Source organism: Sceloporus undulatus, chromosome 4 (genome assembly GCF_019175285.1).
Source record: "Sceloporus undulatus isolate JIND9_A2432 ecotype Alabama chromosome 4, SceUnd_v1.1, whole genome shotgun sequence".
Taxonomy (NCBI): Eukaryota; Metazoa; Chordata; class Lepidosauria; order Squamata; family Phrynosomatidae; genus Sceloporus; species Sceloporus undulatus.
The window spans coordinates 241,585,968-241,607,276 of NC_056525.1; the positions used below are offsets into that span (position 1 = coordinate 241,585,968).

The 21,309-nt window shown below is 39.9% G+C and overlaps 1 protein-coding gene across 1 annotated transcript in view; it reads left to right on the forward strand.

Moving 5' to 3' along the window:
* LOC121929163 (solute carrier family 2, facilitated glucose transporter member 5-like) overlaps window positions 1–13,457 on the forward strand; it is a 23,901-nt gene extending 10,444 nt beyond the window's left edge. Inside the window, exons 5-12 of the mRNA XM_042464473.1 lie at window positions 688–840; window positions 933–1,058; window positions 4,214–4,401; window positions 6,341–6,451; window positions 8,885–8,986; window positions 11,012–11,087; window positions 11,215–11,342; window positions 13,284–13,457. Of these exons, the coding sequence (XP_042320407.1) occupies window positions 688–840; window positions 933–1,058; window positions 4,214–4,401; window positions 6,341–6,451; window positions 8,885–8,986; window positions 11,012–11,087; window positions 11,215–11,342; window positions 13,284–13,457 (1,058 nt within the window). The remainder of the gene's footprint in view (window positions 1–687; window positions 841–932; window positions 1,059–4,213; window positions 4,402–6,340; window positions 6,452–8,884; window positions 8,987–11,011; window positions 11,088–11,214; window positions 11,343–13,283) is intronic.
* Window positions 13,458–21,309: the final 7,852 nt, after the last annotated feature.

Below are 21,309 nucleotides of genomic sequence, written 5' to 3' on the forward strand. Positions count from 1 at the left end.
GCTTTATTTATATAGCTCTGTAAATTTACACAGCGCTGTACATACAAACTTTTTAATTAGACTTGTTTTCTTGAAAATGCTGTATTTTGTGCTGCCTTGTCCTCCTTTGTGGTTATGACATCTGGTCACCCTGACTGTTGCCTACCATGGAGTGAAAAACTCTGCAAAGATGGTGTTAGAAGCAGTATATTGTGTGTGTGTGTGTGTGTGTGTGTGTGTATGAATAATGTAAGCCGGGGGGGGGGGGAACTATCTTAATATCAGTTTGGTTTTCTGAATGAATCAATAACATAATGAATCACAGTACATAGATTCCAAGCTCTTGCCAGTTCTGACTTGATTTAGATGAAAAGATTGAAAATTTCTCCATACCCATGGAGGCAAACAGCATGTCTCTGCAAAATTTTCACACATCAGCCTTTCATACGGTACAATGTGAGGGCAGAATTGCATTTTGCAGAACTCCAGAATGAACAATTGGCAATACTTGTAATTGTAATAATTTCATTCTATTGTAACTCTCACTTTTATATGTTTAACTGTTCTGGTTTTTAATATTGTAAGCTGCTCTAAGTCCCAGTTTTAGAAAATGGTAGGATGATGATGGTGATGATGATGATGATGATGATGATACATGTTTCTTTAAATGCACACTGTGTATTCTCACTTCATTTATCTTCTAACCAGGTATAGTTTCCAGTGCAGTTCCAGTGTACCTTGGTGAGATCTCCCCCAGAAACCTGAGGGGTAGCATTGTCATGATGCCCCACTTCTTTCTAACCCTTGGGGTTCTGTTGGCTCAGATCTTTGCTCTCCAAGAAGTTCTAGGAACACCAAAAGGTAAGGCAGAAAACTATTCAGTTGGTGTGTAGCAAATCGGCTGTTATCACTCAAGTTCTTCATTGTTGCTCTGTCATCACTTTGTTTCCTAGGATGGCCTGTACTTATGGGCCTTTCTGGAATCATGCCATTGTCCCAAAGTGTGATGTTGCCTTTCTTCCCTGAAAGTCCAAGATATCTAATGATTCAGAAGAGGAATGAAGGAAAGGCAAAAAAAGGTAGAAAGTTTATAAACTGTACTGAGAGCTCTAGATGTGGGCTGCACACTTATCTTGGATAATAATTGATAAGTATGAAAAGATCTTACCCATTGTTGGCCCTATTCCTGAGACTGTGAATGAATGAATGAATGAATGTGTCATTTTTTTTCCAGAGTGAGATCCAAGATGGTTCACAAAAAAGAATAATCCTAGCAACAAAATGTTAAAGACAATTGGAAACCATCACATTAAAGCACTACAAAATCATTAAAAGATGTACAGAAATTAAAAATAAAGCACATCCCCATATCATGCCTGCCTGTAAGCAACTACACTTTAAAAGTTAGCAAGCAAAAACCCCCAAAGTGTTTGAATTACAACAAAAGGGAAGCAGGAAGAGGGCAGTCTAGTTTCCCATGGAAAGAAATTCTAGAGGATGGGAGTAGCCACTGAGAAGGCTCTCTTCCATGTCCTCACCTCTGGTGGTGGTGGGACTGAAAGAAAGCCTTCACCAGTAAATAATAATAATAATAATAATAATAATAATAATAATAATAATAAATGATTTATTTATAGCCTTCCCAATCACGAAGAATCTGGTAAATATTCAGTAAAAATACATTAAAAATACAATAAAATTCAAAATTAATCCCTTCCCAATCCCCCATCCCAATTATAAAACTACAATATAGGGTAATCACAATTTAAAAACACTAAAATACAGTAGGATAAAAATTGGGGAAAACTTGGTGGATAGAGAGACTTTGATCACGATCGAGTCATATTTATATTCATATTCAGGGAGAAGAAACTAGGTTGGGAAGGCCTTCTGGAAGAGATCCGTCTTAAGGGCCTTCTTAAAGACTGTAAAAGTTGAAATGTGGTGGATCTCCTCTGGCAGGTTGTTTCTGTAGACCTAAGGACTCTGGCAAGTTCATATAGATTAATACAGTCTTTCAGATACTCTGAACCTATGGCATGTAGGGCTTTATTGATTATGATCAGCACTTTAAATTGTACCTGAAAACAAACTGGTAGCCAGTTAAACTGTTTGAATAAGGGAATTACATGATCCCTGTAACTGGGCCCAATTAGCATTCTGGTTGCAGCATTTTGGACTATTGAAGCTTCTGAGCAGTTTTCAATGGTAGCACCGTGTATAGTGTGTTACAGTAATCCAAACTGAAAACAATCAAGGCATGTGTTACTACAACCAGGATCTGACTTCTCAAGAAACAGGTGCAGCTGGAGCACTAGTTTTAGCTGAGCAAATGCACTCCTGGCCACTGCTGAAATCTGGTCTTCCAGGCTCAGGACTGAGTGTATGAGAACATCAAGGCTATGAACCTGAGACTTCAGGGGGAATAGGACCCCATCTAGCACAGGGGACCACTTATCTGCCTTTCAGCTGATCAAGAACACCTCTAAGTTTCAGTTTGCTTGCTTTCATCCAATCTGTTACTGAAAACAGACATTGGTTCAGTACTGAGACAGCTTCCTTGGAATCAGATGGAAAGGCAAGATAAAGCTGACAGCCAATCCCAAAACTCTGGACAACTAATATTCCAATATTAACATAAAGTTGATCTACTATGTTGTTATGATTATAGGGTTATTAAGACACATGCAAAATCCATAGAAATTTACACATAAGCATAAAAAATGTACATCTATTTAGGATTATTCATGTCCAAGGTGTCAAAAACCCTGGACACTGATTGTAAGTAGGTTCCAGGTGCAGTTAAGTAATTTTAGACTCAGTCTTTCTCCATTCCACTTCACTGGAGGACAAAAGATCAATGTTCCTTCAAGATCTTTGCTTTACCCTCCCCAAGCTCCCTTGGGTCCTACACTGAGAAAGGCAGCATACAAATGCAATAAATGAATAAATGAAAGGGAAAAAAAAGATTATGTTTATGGGTATAAGTGGACTTCCCATTATTAAAATTCAGGTACCAAATGGAACAAACTTAGGAAACACATTGTCAGAAATTGTAGGATACTAGAAGGATGACTCAGATCTAGGAAAATAAGTTATAAAGGTTTAAAATTAACCAACACTGAGATGGAAGGAAGTCTATATAGATTAAAGGCATGGAAGAGAAAACAACTAAGACCCGGTACAAATCGCCACTTTGCAGTGGCCTGGGGCTGAAATTAGGGCTTGGGAGAACAGAGCGTCCGCACGCTCCATACTCTCCTGGTGCCATTTTAGGCGCATGCACATCCACAAGCTGTGCATGCCGATGATATGCCTTGTGCGCCGTGTCCAAACGGAGCGGCACACAAGAGACGTCACCACATCACTCCAATGCACTAATGGCACCTTGGCAGCGGCATGGAGAGAAGCTGCTTTTTGCAGTTCCTTTTTGGGGTGGATTGTTGCCGCACCTGTGCAGTTGGCGCAGCAACAATCCAGGCAGAAAGAGGTACTGTCTTGTCATCCCTTCCTGCCCATCTGTACCAGGCATAAAAAACCGAACAGATGTTTATTGTTTATGTCATATATTTTATGTATTCAAAGTTTTTGTATATGCAGGTTTTTTCTTTTTCTTTGGTTGATTATTATTATTATTGATAACTCCATTTCTTTTTGTTATTGCAGGAGTTGCAATTCTGTTCTGATAGTGCAGTGAACAAAATTGCCCCTTCAGTGGGACAAGCTCCTGAAAGCAGTTATTTCCATGTTGATGGAGAGCAGGGAAAGTAACAGGGACATGTTGATAATAATAATTACCTTAAAAAAATAAATATCAGAATTGCATTCCTGATTTAATTGATCCTCCTTTGAAGTGTGTGTGTGTGGGGGGGGGAGGATGTTCAGAGAATTTTGCCTTGTTTTAAATGAGAAATGTTACTCTAAATTATATGTTTAAAACCATTTGTTAAATGATAGTTGGGGATGGAAAGCACACAAATGACCAGGAAGCCATGTGGAACCTGCAGGGTACAGGTTGCCCACTTGTGCTTTGTTTACTTGTTGGGGATCCATATTGAGGGTAAGCCATTTCCCCTGAGGTGTCCATCATATTTGGGGTACATTTGCTCTTTCTGTTGAGTTAGGGAGGGGGCCTGTGCCCCAAAGTCTTGTCCTGAAGATATTACTGTGGATGGTACCTGAATGTTTCACCTGGATACTAATTCAAAGCCTTTCTGCATTTGCTCCCTTTCAGTTTTGAAGATGTTGAGAGAGAGAGATAATGTCAATGATGAGATTGAGGAGCTTCGTGAAGAGGACATTGCTGAGAAGGCTGAAAAGCAGATGAATGCAATCAAACTGCTAGGGACCCGAAGCTTGCGGTGGCATGTCCTTACTATAGTGGTCCTGATGGGTGGTCTGCAGCTATGTGGGACCAATGCGGTAAGGAGGGCAAAACTATCAGACATAGGAAGGTGAACCACAATGAATGAAGAGATACTCATCCTATAGTCCACATGCCATTAGTCTTAATTCTATAGGTAATTCCTGTAAAACTTCTACAAGAATGCTAAGAGCTTCCTGTCACCATCACAGGTATATTAGGTGAGGACATAAGACAGAACGGCTGCTCCTAAGCCCTGGAACTTCCTTCTGCAGGAGGCAAGGCTGACCTCCTCCCTTCTTTCCTTCCACCAGCGGGCAAATATATTTTTAAGCAAGCATTTAATGGTTAACCAAGAAGATTTTTAAAAATGTATTGGTGTATTTCATTTGTTTTTAACTTTTGTATGATGTTTAAATAATTTTATGGTGTTTAATGTGGGGATTTTAAATTGCTTTTTACATTTTTAGTGTAAAGGTTTTTGATTTACTATTTTTGGAAGCCACTTCAGCTCCCCTCTTGGGAGAAAGGTAACATACAGTCAGCTTTCCGTATCCATGGATTTTTTTTTTTAATCCACGGATTCAAGCATTATCTTATCTGAAGTTCTCTAGCCAACTGGTAATGATAGAGTGCCCCACATTATAAGACAAGTGTTTCAGGTATAGTTTGTTGTCAGACAGCCCTGAAACCTTGGAGACTTGATGCTAATCAGTACTCTTGAACTCTTGAACTAGATGATACCTTGATATGATGTAGTGGCACTAGGATTGTTACCATCCCAGTGTCATAGTTCATGCTGTCATCTCTCCGTTGCTTGGTATACACCCAAGCCTCCCTCCTCCTGAGAGGGTCTTGAGATAGAAGGGTGTTAACCCTCCCAAAGTGACATCTGGTGCAGTCCACATCCTGTGCACCTTCCAAGTGATGACCCTCATATGATGCCATTTCCTGTGCTCCATTGCTTTTTTTCTCTTTAGGAATGAAACAAAATTCAGGACCAAGTCCTGTTGAGTTTTGCTGGGAAACAAAGAGCAGAATCTAAGCCACTGCAGCATAGTGGTTTGAGTGTTGGACTGCGATCCTGGAGACCAGGTTCGATTCCCTGCTCAGCCATGAAACCCACTAAGTGCCCTTGGGGAAACCACACTTTCTGAACCTCAGGAGAAGGCAATGGAAAACCTCCTCTGATCCAACTTTGCTAAGAAAACCCCATGATAGGATCGCCTTAGGGTCAGAAGACAGAAAAGACTTAAGGGCGTGCAACAATAACAACAACCCTCCATCGGGGTTATGTAAATCTACAGCGCTATATAATCAAAGTATAATAATCATAATCATAATCAGTAGATGTATTGCTGGAACATGGACATGATACAATGCTCAGTGCAGCCCCTTCCCAAACCCATCTTTTTGGCATTGTGGCCCTCTCTCACATGACAGCCATTTTCATGTCTGTAAATCTATGGAGAAGCAGCAGAGATGTGCCCTGCTATTTTCCTGCAGTGAGATGCACTGTGACAGGCTTCTTCAAGGACCTCCTAGAGGCCCATTGGAGATTCCTGAAGGTGATGTTATTGTTAAATGTCTAGGAAAAGGAAAATAGCTGGACATGTCCCTAATACTTTCCCTGCTCTCCACCAGCATGGAAATAGCTGCTTTCAGGAGCTTGTCTCACTGAAGAGGCAATGTTGTTCACTGCACTATCAGAACAGAATTGTTACCCCTGCAATAACAAAAAGATAGTGAGTTACAATGACATTGAGCTTACAGGAGGTCAGCCTTTGTTTGTTTATTTATCTTTATATCCCACCTTAGTTCCAAAGGGAACTTGAAGCAGCTCTGGGGACTTCGTAAAGTTTTCTTTGGGAATCACTGGGACAAAGGGCAATAAAAAAAGAAGCTTCCATGTGGGTGCTTTGGTCCCTCAAAACTTTGATTCATGAGTATTTTTTCCATTCTGAAAAATATTTTTGACTTATTTTGGTCTAATTTCAGGCATACTTTTATACGGAGAGAACCTATGGGAGTACAAATGTGGGAATTAGCAATGTGCACTATATTAGTATCGCCTCAACAGCTTTACTCAGCTGCTCAACTTTGTTAGGGGTAAGTTTCTCTCTCCTTGCTTCTCTTATGCTCTAAATAAGGGGTGGGGGACTGTGGGAGGCTAGAAGGCAGCATTAGTCCCCCAGGAGATTTTAAACAGCCACACAAACTAACACTGTACTTGCTAGGGAACTATTTATTAGGAGATTATTGCACATACTAATCCTGCTGGGACAGACTCGGGATACTAAAGTCAAAACCTGGTGTTATTGCATGTAGGTGAGGCTGGGTGAGTGCAACCTGGACCGCAGCCATGCTTATCCAGGAGCATTTCAATAACCAGGGTTTGCATCTATCCCAGTGGGATAGATTTTTAAAAGGCATCTCCTGGTTTTTTAAAAGGCATCTCCTGGGCCTAAAATAACATGGTGCTACTGCCCCCTAGAGAGCCAGCATGACATAGTAGTTTGAGTGTTGGACTACGACTCTGGAGACCAAGATTTGATTTCCAGCTTGGCCATGAAATCCACTGGGTAGCCTTGGGCAAGTCACACCTTCAGTCTCAGGGGAAAGCAATGGCAAACCCTCTGTTAAGACACCTGTCAAGAAAACCTCATCGTAGCTTGGCTTATGTTCACCATAAGTTGAAAATGACTTGAACACACACAACAACAAAATACTCCCAAACCCACAGAGGCCATTATGGGTCATTTCTTTGATTCTTGGGGGGAAGTCTATGATGACCAAAAACAGCCCTAGCAACCAAAAGCAGCCCATAAGCCACACTATATCCACCTATGTTCTAAATCCAAAGACTCATCAGTCCCTGAACAGCCAATGTTAACAGTATTCTTTTATAGTAATGCTCTGAAAATTTACTTGTGGCAGCTTTTCTCAAGGTTATCACAGTTCTCTATGCATTCTTTATAAGTCATCTTTGGAGAGCACCATTCTCAGCCTGAATCCCTCCAGATGTGGTCAGCTACAACTCTGGTTGCCTTTGTCCAGTGGCCATGCTGGTACATGTAGTGAACAACATCTGGAGAGATCCATGTCAAGAAGGCTGCCACAGAGTACATATGTTGTTTGGTTCTTAGCTTGCCAAAAAGTCATCTTTTTTATTTTATTTTTTAAAAAACTCTTTTACATGAAATGCTTCCTGAACTGCAAAAAAACATGGCCTCTTTCATTTCTTCCATTCAATGGCTGGAGGGCACATCCCTGCCAAATTACAGATACATTAAAGCAGTGAGACATCTAACATATTTGACATTCTGTGCACGTCATTTTTAACAACCCCATCTTACTGACAACAAAATTATTTTCAGTAATAATTACGAAATCAAACAATAAGTAAAAACAGGAAAGGAGAGGGGCACCTGGCTCCATCTTTCTTTCAGTTCTGGTGGCTCAATGGTTAAATGCTGGTACTGTAGCCAAAACATTGTGAGTTTGATCCCACAGGACTCCAGGTTGATTCAGCCTTCCATCCTTTCGTAGGTCAGTAAAAAGAGTACCCAGCTTATTGTGGCAACTGGCTTACAAGTCATTTAGAGAGTGCTCAGCATTTTAAAGCAGTACAGAAATGGAAGTGCTATTGCTATTCTTCCCCAGAAATGGAAGCACAGTCACCTGGTGAAGCTCATCTAACTTCATTTCCTTCCTGCACAGTAACCAGGAGCTTCTTACACTGGGAAGCAAAGCCAAGAGTAAATTGTCGAAGAAAGGCCAAGTATAGACAAGTGATTCCCTCCTTTCCATTTCCTATCTACAAGAACCATGTTAAATGGGAGGGGATCTTGTAGCACCTTTGAGATTAACTGAAAAGAGGAAGCAATCTGAGAAAGTAGACTTAAATCTAGGAAAGTTCATGCTATCAGCTTTTTCCTTCAAGTATCAAAGGTGTGACAAAATCCCTTTGACAACTGTTGTTGTTTTTTCAGGCTAATGTGGCTATGTCTTTGAATTCTGCCTGTTAGATGGAGGCATGTGATTTAGTTAAATTCAGAAGTGAATTTTCTGTGTCTGGAAATCTCCAGGCCAGGACCACATGAATGCCAAAAATGCATGCAGTAATCTGGTCAATCAGTTAATCAATCTGGACATGATCAGGAGTCAGGTTTTGAAAAATGGATTTTTAAAAAATGTTAAATGGTTCAAGTGTGTTGTGCAACTTATTTAAAACTCCTAGAGGCTTCTAGAAAAGAAGCTTCACTTTTTTACCATAGAAAAAGGCAGCTTGGGGAGTTGGGGAAGGGCAGGCTCACAGAAACAGCTCTGGGGTTGTATATAGTGTCCCAGGGGTGCACTCTGATTACCTCTACTATAGAATATCCTAATCAGAGAGTGAATTATGTTAATGCTTAGCAATGGAATATGGCCTGATTCAGTGATTTGAGCAAAGGTCTGAGTGTGTCCACTAACTCTTATGATGGCTTCTATCTCTCTGTTCTGTTTCTGTTCCTTTTCTTTTTACTTTTTTTAATTCCTTAGATATTCCTGGTGGATACTTTGGGACGAAGGGTACTGCTTCTCATTGGCTTTTTAGCCTGTTCCATCCTCTTAATTCTGATAACCATGTCCCTCGAAATTCAGGTCTGTAATTGAAGACATCCATTGTAATTGAGAAATATCCATTTCAATCCAAGACATAGCAGCTATATTCAAGGATGAGAAAGTGGAGTTCTATGTGATGACATTGCACTTGGTTGCTCAGCTACATGGATGCATATCAAATCATTTCCTGATGTGCACTGTGGATTATACATACTTCTGCACATACATCTGTGCATGGAAATGTACACTGTATCTTCTTGATGCAAAATTTCAGTTGATACTCTCTAGGCTTTGGTGCAAAGGAATGCATGACAGTGCAAATGGGTATGTAGGTTCCCATTTTTATATCTTTTCTGGGCAGATGACATAAATTTTGATTCCCAATGCTAAAGATTTCACCTGGATTCACTTCTTGAAACTCTGTGGCACACATGGGTCAATTGTGTCATGAAATAAGGGATGGTATTTGCAAAGAAGAAAATCCCTTCTGTTCAAAACTACCTGACAAGATCACTAATATATGACTGAAATCCATAAGCATAGTCCATCTTTAATCAGTCAAAATATTTTACAGTTTAACAAGCAGCCATTATACAAATATATTACAAAATTACCTTTTTTTCATGCGAGCATTTAAAAATAGAATTAAGAAGTTACAAAAAACAAAACAAAAACAGATTCTAGTTTCCATAAGGTTACCATGAATGTGCCCTGTCAAATCTGCCAAGGGAAGGGCATTTAGTTTTGCTTATGTAAAAAAATGGTCAACAATGAGAAAATTTACTGTATAAAACATGCATTGTACATTTGAAGAATTGAATGGAAAAATCAATAAAGATAATTTTAAAAAAGTAAAAGCCAATCACATTTTAAGGAGGAACAGTGAGCATGGTGTAAAGGTTGGAGTGTTGGGCTATGACTCTGGAGATCATGGTACCAATCCCCATTCAGCCACTGAAACCTTCTAGGTAACCTTGGGCGAGTCACTCTCTCTCAGCCTCATAGGAAAACAAGGGTAAACCCCCTCTGAACAAATTTTCCCCAGAGAATCCCTTAGGCATTCATCTTAGGTTCACCATAAATTGGAAATGATTTGAAAACACACAACAACAAGGCCAAGCAGATATTTTGAAATATTAGAGAAGGGAGAAAATGCACATATAGTTTCTTTGATAAGCAGCTTGCTATAGCAGATATTTTAGACGTCATTTCGGTATCTTAAATGTGTTGCAGCAAAGTTAACTTTGATCTGTCACAGCTCAAAGTCAATAAGGGACTGAAAACCCCATATTTGCAATGATAAAAAGGATCTTTTGTTTCCAGAGCCTATTCCTTCCACTGCAGACAATACACATCCTGATATCTGCTTAAATATCACCTTTTGCCAATAGAACAGAGCAAGCTTAAAAACTTCCATTTTACCAACATTCATTCCCATTCAGCATGAATTGCTGACATTTTAGTAGAAACTAGAATAAAAAGAAATCGACACAAGGGGCTCTTTCTGTTGGTTCTCATTTGTCCACAGCCCAGAATGGGGTCCCATATAACAATTATGGCAGCATCCTAACATGATATGAAGCCAATTGCACATGCTTGCCCCTTTGGTGCAATGGAATCATAGCAAACCATTGGGAATCTTAAAGATTATTGTACACTTGGAGTGACCAAATTCCTGCTTATTGGAATATAACTCCAAAGTACTCAAAGGAAAGGATCTGTTCTAAATTATTTCCACCCATAGTCCAGATGTAAGCATCCCTAGATTCTACCAAGTACTAACCTTGGTTTTGCTGTAATTTACAGAGAGTTGTTCACTTTGGCAGTAATAACTAAATTGCTTTAAGAACCTATGTAATCCTGCTGAGCATGAGCTCTAAGAATAATGTCATCAGCATAAAGGAGAACTGAGATCTTATTTTGTCCCACTTTGACTGGGAAATAACAATAATCCTTAAGAACTGTGCAATATAATTTAAACAAAGATTCAAAAGAAGTGGAACAAGTAATCAGCCTTGCCAGATTTATTTTACGTAACTGAAATATGTCACCCTTCTCCAACAGCAAATCATCCCAGAGATGTCATATGTCAGTGCCATTTTGATTGACTTATTCCTCCTTGGACAGTCCTTTGGGCCAAGTAAGTTCTCAGAAGATGTGTTGAGCTTCTTAGGTGCAGTTCATGATCTGACTAAGAGGCACTGGTGAGATAATAAGATAAATAAATAAATTGTACCCTGGACCTTGAAACTTTTTTCTCTTTGCAGTTCCAGTTCCACCTGTAATTGTAGTAGAGTTGTTTTGTCAGTCATCACGAGCCTCCGCTTTTATGATTGCAGGATTTGTGCAATGGCTTATCAGCTTTATTACAGGAGTGACATTCCTTCATGTACAGGTGAGTGACACTGAAACTCAGTTTAGTGGGACATGCATTGTTTGTATACATAGAAGATGGCCAAGCTTATACACCATCTTTATTCTGCAAGAACTTCATTCATGAAGCTATGAGCATGAAATGACCAATTTGTTATCATTCCTTGCTAGGTTTGCCAGGTGAAATAATGGACAGGAGGATGGGGCTCCTGTCCAATATTTTCATTTAAGAGAATATTTCTGCAGGTGTTGCTTGCATGACAGTCAACTTGCCAGAATTCCATTTCTTATAGAACTATTGTGTGTAGTAGTTTCAGTGTTGGACTATGACTCCAGGAGCCCAAGGTTAAAATCATGAATAGAAGGCATTGGCACACCCACTCTGAACAAATATTTCCAAAATAAAATCATGTTAGATTCACCGTAGGGTTTTCATAAGTCAAAAATGATGTGAAGGCATGCAGCAGCAACCATAACACAGTTATTCAAAGTACAAGAGTCCTGTCACCTATTGCACCTGGCAGCCTTATTTCCTTGCCCCTTAATATTTCTTGAAGCTGATTGCTAAGCATTTTAAAGATTTACACCTTTTGCCATATGGCTGAAAGGAGAGATTTGGGGCTGAAAGACCCAGTGGAGTCATAGCCTTGGATAAATAGCTCTGCCTCTCTCAAAGATGGCACCAGAGCTCACTGGTAGAACATATTTTTTTCATGTATATGGTCTTACGTTCAGTACAAGGCATCTTCAGACATGCTGATAAAATGCCCATGTCTGAGATCTTTGAAAACTATTCTTGTTGTTAGAAGAATAGATAATACTGAGCTAGGTGGAAGGATAGATTAATTTTGAATAGGGGGACCTCATGTGTTTCTGTCTGTCATCAGGTTCTGGTGATGTTCATCAATCTGGTATCTGAAACAGGAACTGAAGTAATCCAATGCAGTAGCTACCCTACTGTGGACTACACATTTTCAGCTTACAGAGCTCTCATGAGCATGGAAAGGAATTAATAGGATATAATATAAGCTTCTAATGAAGACTTTGCATTGATCAAACCTTATATGAATGAGAGGAACCTAGCGTCTTGTTTCATTTGGTTTCCTATTTCATCAGAACAAACTCACATCTTTCATGTAGAAGATGGGGTGAGTTTTCTGCTTCCCGGAGACTAGAATATGAACCAATGAATTCAAATTATAAGAAAAGGAGATTCCACATAGACATTAGGAAAAATCAGAAGCATCACTAGAGGGGCTCAGGGGGTGCAAAATGCTCCAGGTGACACCTCAGAGCAGGGGTGACACCCAGTTGTGTGCCCCTCCCACCGTTCCTGCCTTCTGTGGGGCTGTGGCTCTCTCAGAACAGAGAGCCAAGGCACCAGAAAAGGAGGTGCAGCACACCCCTCTTCCACTACCTCACTTGCCCAGCTGCTCACGTGCCTCCAGGCAGCCCTGGATGGGCATCTAAGTGGCTGGCTAGGGAAAGGGAGCAGGCAATGAAATGACAGGTGGAGAGGGGAACAGGGCAGGGCAGGGAAGCGCCCCCTCCCCCAAAAGTCCCCTTCCAGACACCAATGCTAGGGACACTGCTAGGTAAAATGTCTTCATTATAAGAACTGTTTAACGGTAGATTATGACAACTTGGAAGGCTTTCCTTTGTGGAAGTCTTTAAACAGAGGTTAGATGGACATCTTTTGGGAGTGCTGCATAATCTGTTCCAGCATGGCAGGGGTTGGGCCAAATGGTCCTTCTAGCATTCTACCATCTGAAATTTCTACATCAAGTGGTTGAATGGGTTACAAATTGAAAACTCTAGCTTGGCCCTCATATCATCATTGTGGGTCATTAGAAGGATGGAAGAAAATAAGATAATCCAACCTTTTGCTTCTTGATGGAGTGTGCAGGGCCCAAGGGACCTTCCAATTTGTGCTCATGGCTCTCCTTTTCTCTCCTTGTCCTAGAAACAACTTGGTGACTTCAGCTTCCTGCTGTTCTTTCCTGTCTCTATAGCTACCTTTGTTTATATTTTCAAAATCCTCCCTGAAACCAAAAAGAGGACCTTTGTGGATATCAAGAGAATCATGGCAATCCAGACACTCAGGAAGATTCAGGTCACAGGACCTGTACATAAATAGGATTTCCAGAAGTGTCCTATGTAGTCTTTTATTTATTAGTTTTGAAATTAAATCTTTTTTTAAAAAAAATGAAGAAAAATTATCATTATTATCTTTTGTTATTATTATTATTAGTATTGTTATCCTTATCTTTCAACTCTATTCATTTTCTTGATACAGAAAAATAGACCGGAATACTGTTGGTGTCATACACATGTATTGGTTCTTTTATGTATGTGGTTGTACTTCTTTGGCCATTGTGTGACAGATTTATTGAGTTCATAAATGGAATTCCACTACTGTAACCATTTCACATGGACCAAATCCCTATTGTCAGCCATGACTAGAGCATAGCCATTGAATCAGTTATATGTTGATAACTGATTCTCTAGTTACAACTTATCAACAGAATTCTGGTCATGCAGTTGAACACTCTTGGATGGTATATAACTACAAGCATATTTCAGTTAGTGAAGCCTCTGTCAAAGAAGATCCCTTTTTATACAGGCTTTTACTAGACAACCAATCTCTCTTTTTCCCTCCTCATCCTTTGTTCAGCTGAATTTGTTTAGCTGCACCAGTATTGGAGGATAGAAAAGGAAGGCAGGAGATATGCAGAGTTTTGATCTCAGTTTCCACCAGCATGTTTGCAATGACCAATGCAATGGAGCCTAAGCTGGGAAAGCCTGGGATGTTATTTTAGCAGATACTACTATAGCTATGTGTTACTGCCTATAACAGGCAAGGTGAACAGCAACTGCCTCCAAAATCCCTTACTGAACACTTGTGAGCAACAAAACAAAAAGAAAATAGATAAACAGATATGCCTGCTTCATGGGTTTTCCCCAGCATGTTATGAAAATATGGATCTATACATTTGGCCACCAAAATGGAAATCATGAGAAAAGTGGAAGTAAATGGAAGAAAAGGTCATCCCTGAATGCATTTTGGAAGAAGCCTTCAAGCAGTGTCCAGAAGGTTCAAAATGTTTTGGTTTACTTAAACAAAAGCTTACCTGACCAGATAGTATCATTTCACAAAAGTGTCATGTTATTTTGTGCTTAGGCACTCCTGATCAAAATAGACCAGGATACTAATCTGAAGTAAGGAAACTTCCTGTTTTCCTCCATACACCAGAAGATTGTCACACAGTTTCCCATTTCCTGAGATTTCAGGCAGGGGCATCACCAGAAGGGTGAGGGGGTGCAGACCACACCAAGTAAAAGCCCAAGGGCGTGATCATCTGGTTGGGAGGTTGGTTGTTGTTCATCTTAAGTATTAGTACAAATAAAGTCTGAACTCTCCCTAGAAGACAAGATGACTAAGCTGAGCCTAACATACTTTGGACATTTTTATCAGAAGATATGATTTATTAGAACAGACAGTAATTGTTGGTAAGGTAGAAGCTGGAGAGACAGCTTGGTTTAGCAGTTTGAGTATTGAGTATGACTCTGAAGACCTGTTGACATGTGCTTCAGCTATGCTTGCCTCACAGTGTAATGGAGAGTTATAGAGAAATTGTCTACTTGTCCTTCTCTTATAGGTAGTGCCCACCAATTATGTTTATTGCCCTTATATCATCACAATTATGGCCCCATATAACCTTTGTTGTACCACTGTGCTTCCTGATAACCCATAAATCTAAATCCAAATCTGTCTAGTTCCAACTAAAAGGATCTCTTTAAATCAATCAAATCTTAATATGGCAACATTAAGAAAATCCCATTGACACAATGGGTCTACTCATGTAGGGACTAAAAAATGATGGCATCTGATGGCTGTCTATCAGTTTCCAGGCATAGTACAAGGTGTTGGTTATCACCTTTAAAGCCCTACATGGCTTGGGCCCAACCTATCTAAGGGATTGCCTGCTTCCATATAATCCGCCCCGTACACTCAGGTCCTCTGGGAGGAATTTATTACAGCCCTGAAAGACCACGTTGATGGCAACCTCCCAGAGGACATTCTCTGTAGCCACTCCCAATTTATGGAATGGCCTGCCAGACGAGATCCGTCAAATTACCAATCTAGAGAGCTTTAAAAAGGCCATTAAGATGGATCTCTTCCGGCAAGCCTTCCCGGAATAAAATGCTCGGCCACAAATAAGACTTCCCATCCAGTGAACTCTGCTCATGATGATTTTTATTTAGCTTAGTTGGTTTTAATATGTAGTTTTTAATCTTACATTGTTTAATCTTGTTTTAAGGGGGGCATTATGTATATATGGATGTATTTTAACCTGTTGTACGCCACTTTGATTGCCTGGCAAAAAGCGGGATAGAAATTATTTATTTATTTATTTATTATTTATTGGAGGACACCCAGTTGCTGGCCAAGGAGAGCTCCATTCTGCTGCCTCTCTTAATCAGCACAAGTCCTTCCGCCAGAACTCTCCCGGTATCTTTTCTTCTTCTTTCATACTAACTGATAGAAGGGATTTGAAGGTATAAATTCTATATCCACAATTCGATACTTTCACTGCTTTTTTTCATGCAAAAGATATAAGAGTACAAAGAGGGGTTTTATACCTAATTTTATCTGGTGAAAGAACTAGAAAATTAATTGCATAGATGATAAGGGGGACTATATTATAATGAATGGACACTGTGGAAGACATAAATGATTGAAAATGTAATATGAATCATAGCTGTTATTAACTAGAACTCTTAATACTTATATGATTCATTTAACAGAGCTCCAACTTATTTTTGGGACACATCAATTTAATAAGAAACTGAATCCGCAATCCTCTGCTCAAGGTGACCATGTTCCAAAGGACTTCAATATGTACCCATCTCTCTCTCTCTCTCTCTCTCTCTCTCTCTCTCTCTCTCTCCTCGGTATTTCCCCAAGGCGTAACTCATAAAATGTTTTTTTTAAACAGCAACAATAATTAATAAGTAGAGAAGGGGGAAATTGGTAAATTGCCTTGGTTAACTTCGAACTGATATGAATTCCCTGTCTTCAGACTGGCAGTGCACCATCCATTTTTCCTAGTCACCTGAATACGGGGGGGGGGGGGGGGGCCCCCCCCATTCCTACCAGCCTTCCTAGAAGTGGCACATAGGGTACATGCTCCAACATTTCACAGATGAAAACCTAGACATAGGAGGCAAAGAAATAACTGAGTGTAGTCAAGACAGAAAAAAGTATTAACGAGGAAGAACAGACAAGCTAGGAGAAGCTGCAGAAGGATTCAGCCCCTCTCTTCTACTCCTCTGCTGAGTTAGTTAAGTATGCACTACTGTACTTTGAACTCAGTTTGTAGTCATTAAAGTAAACTAAAGACAAAGTGGGAAGATGAGTGAGAAATTGGAAGATTTTAAAAGCAGTTGGAAAACTGGAAAGACAAAGGAATATTCAGGACTGTTCCTGGCAATCTGGGACAGTTGGAAAGTATGCATAGGAGAGAAGTAGATAATCTCAGATTGTCTATTAAAATCCCACACGAACTGCTTGGGGGCATGTTTGCTAATTTCATCCAAATACCAGGCCTCACCATTGCATCAGGATAAGAAAATTTAGACCCCTTGAAAACTGCTATTGCAAATAACAATAAATGTGTTATTTTTTTAAAAAAGACAACCCTGCAATTTTCTTCCTCTGAAATATATCAAATTTCATTCCCTCAGAAGTAGGAAAGTTATCTAATGCTGCCAACAAATTAAAAATGCAACAACTCTTTGTTTGGTTCCCCTTGCAAATTGCTTAAAAGACATACAAAATCTCTGATTTTTTTTGAAGCAAGGCTTGGATTCAGTCCGGAGGTGATACGGGTGAGGCCTGAGGCAGCTCAAGTCATTGGACACAGAATCCTCTTTCCAAAGTACTATTGCAGGGCCTGAACTGAATGTTGTGTTTAGTATGCATCCTCAGCTAAATGGGTCATTGGGTCAGATCACATCATTTCATACAACAGTTTTTCTTTCTATTCCTATTACTTAGACTTTGTTCTCTGCAAAAAGCGTGGGGAAAGTAGAGGCCATGGGTCACATTAGTTCTCAAAGCCATTTTGCCTCTATTATATATTATATAAGGAAAACCATAAAATGGTTTTCCTTATATAAAATGGCAAAATCAAGGTTTGTTTTTGAGATATAACTACATGCATATATACATAATTTTCAAGTTGTAAATGATTGAATCTGTGAATGCAGAATTCAGGGATATGAAAGACTGACTGTATTGCTATTTAGGTCAATTCCAAGGAAAGGTTTTCCTCCTAAAAAGAAAAGAAAAGAAAACCTTAAAAGCAATACAAGTGAAAGGATCTAGGGGTCTTAGCAGACCACAAACTAAACATGGATGACCAGTATAATGTGGTAACCTAATCAATCAATGCAAGGCAGATGGTGAAACAGATCCCAAAGCCGGTGAGAAGTAGATGATGTATGTCAGTGCAATTTTTGTTGACACATTCTTCATTGGATATGGTATGGGACCAGGTAAGGGAGGAATCTTCATAACAAAAAAGTATCTCTACATGAAGAATCATCTTGTACTTAGGCACAGATAGAAGTATAAGTTACAGTATAGATCGTTTTAGCCAAATCAACAAAAGAATCAAAATATCCTAATGTGATTGGCTAGAAATTCTCCTAATGTTACTCACAAATCAGATAGTATCCGTAGTTCTTGATATTCGTGGAATAGCTGGGAGTTGGGACACCATTATCCGACTTCCAATTCTCAATGGCCTGTTTTGAGGAGAATGAGAGACAAAAGCCTCATGGTGCTTTCAGGCTTTTTAAAACCTCTCCTTAGAATCATCTCGAAGGTTTGCACTTCTGCCCAGCAGGTCTCTCACTGAACAATTGTTATCTTGTCACCTGTGATGCTGAGCTTCATTACAATGCAACTGTGCCTGCTCCCACATTTAACTCTTTGTCATCCGGGAAGAAGGCTCTAAGAGGCTCCTCATTATCACACACTCCCCAACTAGAAGTTAGAACTACACAGGCTGTGATTTCATCCTTTATCCTAGGAAAGGAAAGAAAGTAAACAGATGTGTATTATCACATGCCTCTCAAATCTCAGTGGCATGGGAAATGCCTTGTTATTGTATGATGCTATTGTTATTGTATGATGTTGGATATTTTTTATTGTTTTTAGCTGCTTTTAATGGAATTTTTATGTAAACACTCTGTGTTTTTATTTAGTCTGTAACCCCGTTTCAATCCACCGGGAGAGGCAGGGAAACATAAATAAAATAATAATAATAATAATAATAATAATAATAATAATAATAATAATAATAATAATATTTGGAAGCTGGAACCATACTGGCTGTGATGTTATTCTGTGACCTAGGAAAGAAAAGAGTAAATAAACTTTGATTCTATGATTCTATGATTCTGTGACAAGCAGTACACAACCCTTTGTGGCAGCCTGCACCCGCCCCTTTCCCCAATGGATCGGGGCCTCAGCTGCCACAGCGGCAGCCCTGAGGCCCCGATCCACCGCTTTTCCAGGCAGCAGGGAAGCGGCACTGTCGATCCAACAGTGACAGGGAAAGGGAGAAAGGGGCTGCTTGGCCCCTTTCTCTTTGTGTCATTGGTGTTGCCGTTTAAAGGCTGCACCAGTGATATGCATGGCCAAAGGAGCTCCAAAATGGAGCTCCTTTCGGCACCGCTGAAAGGGCCCCATAAGCGCCTACAGCAGCGCCATGATGTAATGGCCGCACGCACACAGTTTGGACGCAGCACGGCCATTACGTCAAAATGGCGGTGCCCGTGTGAACAGGGTGCCACCATTTTGTATGTACTCCATACATACTAGGGTTGAAGGCATCTAAAAGAGACGCCCCCAGGCAACCCTAGTACTTACGGAGTACGTATAAAATGGCCCGTTTGTACAGGGCCTATATGTTCATGTGAAACATAGGATCGAGCACAATTTGTCTGTGATTGTCAATCCAGCACCCTTGATATGCTGGAAGATGATCTAAAGTTCTTTCCAGTGGTTCTTTTTGGTGGCCCTTCAGGGAAAAAGGCCCCAGGTTGTCTATGGTAGCTGCTTCTTGCAGGATCACTTTAGTTTTTGAAAACATTTTGGCACTTTAAAAAAAAATGAAGCTTTTTCAAAGTTTTTTAAAAGTACAAATCAGCACACTTCAGAAAATATAATTAGGTAGAAAGATACCACCATGCCCCTGAACATATGTAATGACCGTTTAAATCAAACCAAAGGGACAAAACGTCAAAACTGTATCAGGGAATTTAAGAAACTATGGGGCTTGACAGACCCCAGTCTGGAGTTGCCTGTTTTCCTTCCGGAGGGAGCTGGCAAAAACGAAACCGCGCAAGCTCCCTGTGCACCAAAAAGAACCTGCTAGAAACATCCGTGCACAAAAGAGGAATAAAAATGAAACAATAAAAACAAGCTGGGCTTTTTGCTCTCTTAAAAGAGAGGGCAAATGTTATGGCAATTGGTAGGATCTTTTTCATGGTAAGAAGAGGTGATTAAAAAAAAACAAACCACTGGCCTACAAGTGAATTGGGGGAAATTGCACTCAATTCCTTCAATTCTTTCTGTTTGTTGAGGTCCAATTGCACATGTTCTTATTATAGATCTGTTCCTTAAGTCATCCCAGGCCTCCACTTATTTAGCTGCCGGAACTGTGGTGAGTGATTTTGAAGTTCAATTTGAGAAAAAAGTGTACAATTTACAGAAATCAGGGAAGTCCAGCCCCACACATCAGTTTTACTCCCTTTGAAACCCACACATGAAGCTGAAATGGAGTGATCACTTTTTCATTCTTCCTTGTTCCTGAAAATTCAAGTCAGTTTTGATTTGTTACAGATGAATGCTGCAGCATTTCAGAGATCCTCTCTTTTTTTACAAATGGAGGCCTGAGTTGATGAACCTGGGCACAACTCTTAGGGATGTTAATCTTCAAAATTATTCTATCTTGCAAAAGAGAATGAACAACTGTCTTTTTTTTTTAACCTGCTGCCCTCTTTCTACCAATTTTCTATCTGTTCAGCTTTCCAGGAGTATTTGTAGGTTAAGTCCTACTCTAAAAAAACAAAAATAAAAACATGGATGAAAAAGAAAAGATTATGGAAATGGGTACAAACACACACACACACACACACACACACACACACACTGCTGTGAAAGAATCTCATCCTGTCCAGAATCCCACTTGTTTGGCTATACTACCAATTGGTGAATGCCATTTTTGTCAGTAACATCAATCCTTTCTAGTACTCTTTCTGATATTAGCTGAAAATCTTTCTCCTGAGACTTTGAAAAATTGCTCCTATATTAGATAAACTTGAGCTAGATGAACAAAAAGTCTAACTCTCTATAAAGCAACTTCATACCTTCTTATAGGTCATCAATGTATCTACTGTCTGCAGTTTGGGAATCATAAACTTGAAGCATTAACTCTCATTCATTCATTCATTCGTTCATGGGATTTATATCCCACCTTTCTCTCAAAATGGGGTTCTGTGTCCCACTGTTTATCTGCATACACTCATGTTACAGAGCACTTGTAAAGCATGCAAGAAAGTTAGCAGAATGTAATATCAACTCCTGAGACTGGTACGTGACACAAAGCTTCTACATTGGTCAAGTCTATTAGAAAATGCAAAAACTGGGCCATTTGCTTTGTTTGCATCACCAGCCCAACACAACAATTCCTGCTTCCTGCATCCCTTCATTTGAAAAATAAGCAGTTGAATGGGTGGTAGCCTTCAAATTGCAACCTGGCTCTCATACCAACCTTCCTAGGCTTTGGTAAGGATGAAAGAGAAGAAGATAACATTATTCTCTGATCCTTGGTGGAATGAAGGAGAGCCCAAAGAATCCACCAGTTTGGTTTAATATCGGTGCGGTACACACGGTGCTGAAGCGCTGTGCTCGC